The 4,179-nt window shown below is 35.4% G+C and overlaps 1 protein-coding gene across 1 annotated transcript in view; it reads right to left on the bottom strand.

Annotated features, from left to right (window-relative positions):
* Window positions 1-512: 512 nt before the first annotated feature.
* cabp5b (calcium binding protein 5b) overlaps window positions 513-4,179 on the bottom strand; it is a 4,390-nt gene continuing 723 nt past the window's right edge. The window contains exons 2-6 of the mRNA XM_037689577.1: window positions 3,718-3,748; window positions 3,488-3,631; window positions 3,100-3,209; window positions 2,618-2,765; window positions 513-726 (exon numbers count right to left, since the gene is read on the bottom strand). Coding sequence (XP_037545505.1) covers window positions 698-726; window positions 2,618-2,765; window positions 3,100-3,209; window positions 3,488-3,631; window positions 3,718-3,748 — 462 coding nt within the window. The 3' untranslated portion in view covers window positions 513-697. The remainder of the gene's footprint in view (window positions 727-2,617; window positions 2,766-3,099; window positions 3,210-3,487; window positions 3,632-3,717; window positions 3,749-4,179) is intronic.

Below are 4,179 nucleotides of genomic sequence, written 5' to 3' on the forward strand. Positions count from 1 at the left end.
TGATGTTTTGTGTAAAAAAAAAAACACATTTGATTGTGAAAGCAATTGTTAAACAACAAAAATACGAGGAAAAATTGACGAGAAAGGACACTCACATCAAAAATGGTTTCCAAAATATAAATTTATTTAACAACATCAATGAACAAAGAGCATGCATACTAGTTCATCTTCATTCATTCATGTGCTGTAAATACAACCGAGAATATATTTGGTTTAATTAAGTTTTAAAGTTCAGACATTAGTCCAGGGCACTCACTTCCACAGTACATAATCTACACATTTATACTTGTTCACAGTATTTTTGCTTTCTGTTAATAGATGTAGAAATTAAACCAATAAAAGCAGTTTCTTCTGCACACATCAGTCATATGCAATCGTTTTTATTGAATACATTTAACATTTACTCTCCATGCTCATTCACTGGGACACATCTGGACAGCTTAAAGTAGAAAAATATCCAAACTTGAAAAATATTTAAATAAAGAACCATCCTGATAGGTGAGCTTTGCTGTTTAGGACTCTTGATGTAAATTTATATTGATTTTGTTTAAACAAAAATGGTATTTGTTGTTTTAAGATTCTGAGTATAACATTATCACGGACGATGCTTATATACCTTTAATAAGAAGAAAACAAAGTGATTCTTAACAAGGAGGCAGTATAGAACATATCTTCTCCTGTCTTCATCCCGTTGTCCTCATGTCTTCGACATCATATTCACAAACTCTGTGAAGACAATCAAAAAGCATTTTGACCAACCAAATTATAACAGCTTTTAACCATTTAAAACCAAATGCCATACTGGATGCATACAAATGTCATAAAATCTGGTTTCAAGAAACAACACAGCACAACAACTGCTTCGCTGAAGGTTTTTAATGATGTTGTTAAAGCACTGGATGCTAAGGATTATTGTGCTGCACTTTACTTAGACCTGTCTAAAGCTTTTGACACTGTGGATCATGACATCTTATATTATAAGATCTCTGATGCTAGTTTCTCAGATCACACCATTGGTTGGTTCACTAATTATCTTTCAGATCAGAGGCAATGTGTTCAACATAATGGTACTTCTTCCAGTTATCTAACTGTTAACAATGGTGTACCACAAGGTTCCGTCTTAGGACCCACCCTCTTCACATTCTACATAAGTAATCTAGGTCAGTTCATCCCTGATGCATCCTTAGATATCTATGCTGATGACACAGTTGTTTGTCGAGCTAAAACAGTTGCTAAGGCTCTCCAGCTTTTGCAATCTGTTTCTGACATCATCCAGTCAGATTCCATCTCAAACTTGTACTAAACGCAGACAAAACCAAAGGGATGTTGTTTTCAAACAGGAAGTCGGTCCCAGCAGTTCTTCCTTTTATCTTATCTACAAATGACATTCCTATTGAGTTTGTTGATTCCTATAAATAGTTGGGTATCTTGGTTGATTCTCATCTCTCTTGTTAGCTCCATGTGGAAAACCTAGTAAAAAAACTGAAAGTTAAACTGGGTTTCTTTTTCAGAAACAGATCCTGTTTAACTCTGAATTAGGAAACACCTTGTAACTGTGACTTTCCTTCCCTCCATTGACTACAGTGACATTATTTACATGATCATTCCTACATGCACCCTGCAGATGTTGGACGCTGTCTATCATGATTCGTTAAGATTCACAACTGGCTGTAACTACCGTACGCATCACTGCACCCTGTATTCACTGGTTAACTGGTCGTCATTAACTTCACACAGACTCTTTCATTGGTATATTTTCATCTTTAAATCACTTCTTGGTCTGCTGCCTTCATACATCTCCTCCTACATGTCACTGCATGAGTGCAGCTACAGCGTGCACTCTCAGGACATTATTACCTGCAGTGTTCCCTCAGTGAGGACTGAACTTGGCAAAAGTGTCTTCTCCTACTCGGCTCCTGTTTCCTGGAATATCTTGCAAAAAGATCTGAACCTCTCGACCATGACTTCTCTAAGTGGCTTCAAACATCTGTTAAGTTTCTGGCAAGAACCACCGCAGACATGTTCCTGTTTTTAGTATTTTACATCGCTTAATTATAAATGTTTTTTTTTTTTTTTCCCTTTTTTAATATCATCATCTTCAGTTAATTTTTCAATTTGCATGCTTTCTTTTATGATTGTCTACTGTTGTCATCATTCTTTGTTTAAAGCAGGTCGCTCTTGTAAATGAGCCCTCGAGGCTCACTGAGACTAACCAGTATAAATAAAGGTTGAATGAAAAAATACAACGGCTGCTGTGAGACCAAACACTAAAAACTTATTTGACTCTAAAATGAAAAATATTGCTTTAGTTCTTAAAGAGTTTTATTCTGAGTAAGAATAACAACAACAAAATGTTTTCTTGTCAGGCTTTGTGATTTTAAAGTGGTAAAACCCAAGAGAAGCTAATAATGTTATTTACGGCACAGATGATTTAAAGTTACAGCACCGTTCTGGTATTAAAACCAAAGTTTTACATAACTCCGTATTTTATTTTAATTTTTCCTTAAGCCTCATTAATGATGTAATTTCAGCAAACAATCCTCTAACTCGCTGACACACCAGAAGGTTACGTAAGGCCGAGGCCGTCACGTTTCTCTGTCTTTGTGTTTTATCTCACCCTCAAAGTCAACTTTTCCATCTCCGTTGTTGTCAACTTCTCGAACCACTTCATCTATTTCACCCTTGCTGGTTTGTTCACCTAATAACTTCATCATGGCAAACCTCAGCTCTTCAGACGTGATCGCACCGTCGCCGTCGATGTCAAACTACACGCCATGGAAAGGAGAAACGGCAGCTTTAGGATGATGTGAATGACTGGAACATTTCCATAGATTTTGCACTTTTGTTTTAATTGTTACTGTCAAACAGTCAAACAGCAAACACATAAAAATACTTTTTAAAGGGATAGTTCATGCATTTTTAAAGTGATGCTCTGTCAAATAGTTATGAACAGTTAGTACCTTATCAGTTGTGACATCAGTTATAGAGCAAAGAGTATGTTGACAAAGAGAAGTCTTCGTCCAGGTTATACAGTACGAACTATTGACACCCAGCTGACAGAACACTTCAAAAATAGCCAGACTGTCCCTTTAAGCTTACTTCTCTGAAAGCATCTTTCAGTTCTTTCAAACCGATCATCCCTGCTGTTTCATCCAGAAGTTTAGGGGTCATTAAACCTACAAAATCCTCGAAGTCCACCCGTCCCCCCACTAAGAAACACACAAAAAAAACCAGCAACAGATATTTTTACATCTAACATTTAGTGTTTCTCTTACTGGACTGTGGTATTATTGTTAGTTGGGGTATTTTTTGTGACATATAGAGAATATACAGAATTAAACAAAACAAAAATAAAAGCTTCTTACATATTTTATCAAAATTATTTTATTTACATGGTCAAGTATGAACAAGTAATGTCATGAGTTTTAAAAGCAGTTTCTATTGAATTATATGGAGTGTGACATGAACATTTGATGATGACGCTCACGGTTCATGTTAATGTTTTGGCCCAGCTGAATCAGTTCCATTTCAGTTGGCATGTAGCCCATGGTTCTCATCAGGTTCCCCAAGTCTTTGCAGGTGATGAAGCCATCTTTGTCTTTATCAAACTCGATGAAGGCTTCTCGTAACTCTACAAATCACACATATAAAAGGGTAATGGAGAAATATTAATCCTAAAGTACATCATCAAAACAGCAGAAAATGTAAAAATATTACCTTCTATCTCATCTTGTGTGAGATCTCTTGACTGCAAAACAAGAATGGTAAGATTATAAGTATTATTTATCATAATTAGGTGTATGATTTGTTACAAAAGTACCAGTTTGGTCAATTCTATCAAACAAGACATTTGCTATACATGCATTTTTGAGTTATTTTTCACATTAGGTAATGAAGCACATAAAGTAATATGAGAAACTCTGGTTTATAAGACGAATAAGAAAAGTGTTCAATGATTGAAACAAAAAAGTCCAGCTGCTTGTAATTGCATTTTTCATCATTTTAACTTGTTTTTCCACAAATCTACTATACACTCGTAACATCTGCCTGTGTTTTGAAGGATGATTGGAAAATGTCAAGAAGAGCTTGTGATTAGAAAGTGTTTTGTTTACATTTAAATAAAAGTTGTTCAGTTCACTTCCTGAAAAGTCAGTTGTTAGTTGGTTTTAGAGCTACATA

The sequence above is a fragment of the Nematolebias whitei genome, chromosome 15 (genome assembly GCF_014905685.2).
Source record: "Nematolebias whitei isolate Nwh7 chromosome 15, NemWhi1, whole genome shotgun sequence".
NCBI classification, from domain to species: Eukaryota; Metazoa; Chordata; class Actinopteri; order Cyprinodontiformes; family Rivulidae; genus Nematolebias; species Nematolebias whitei.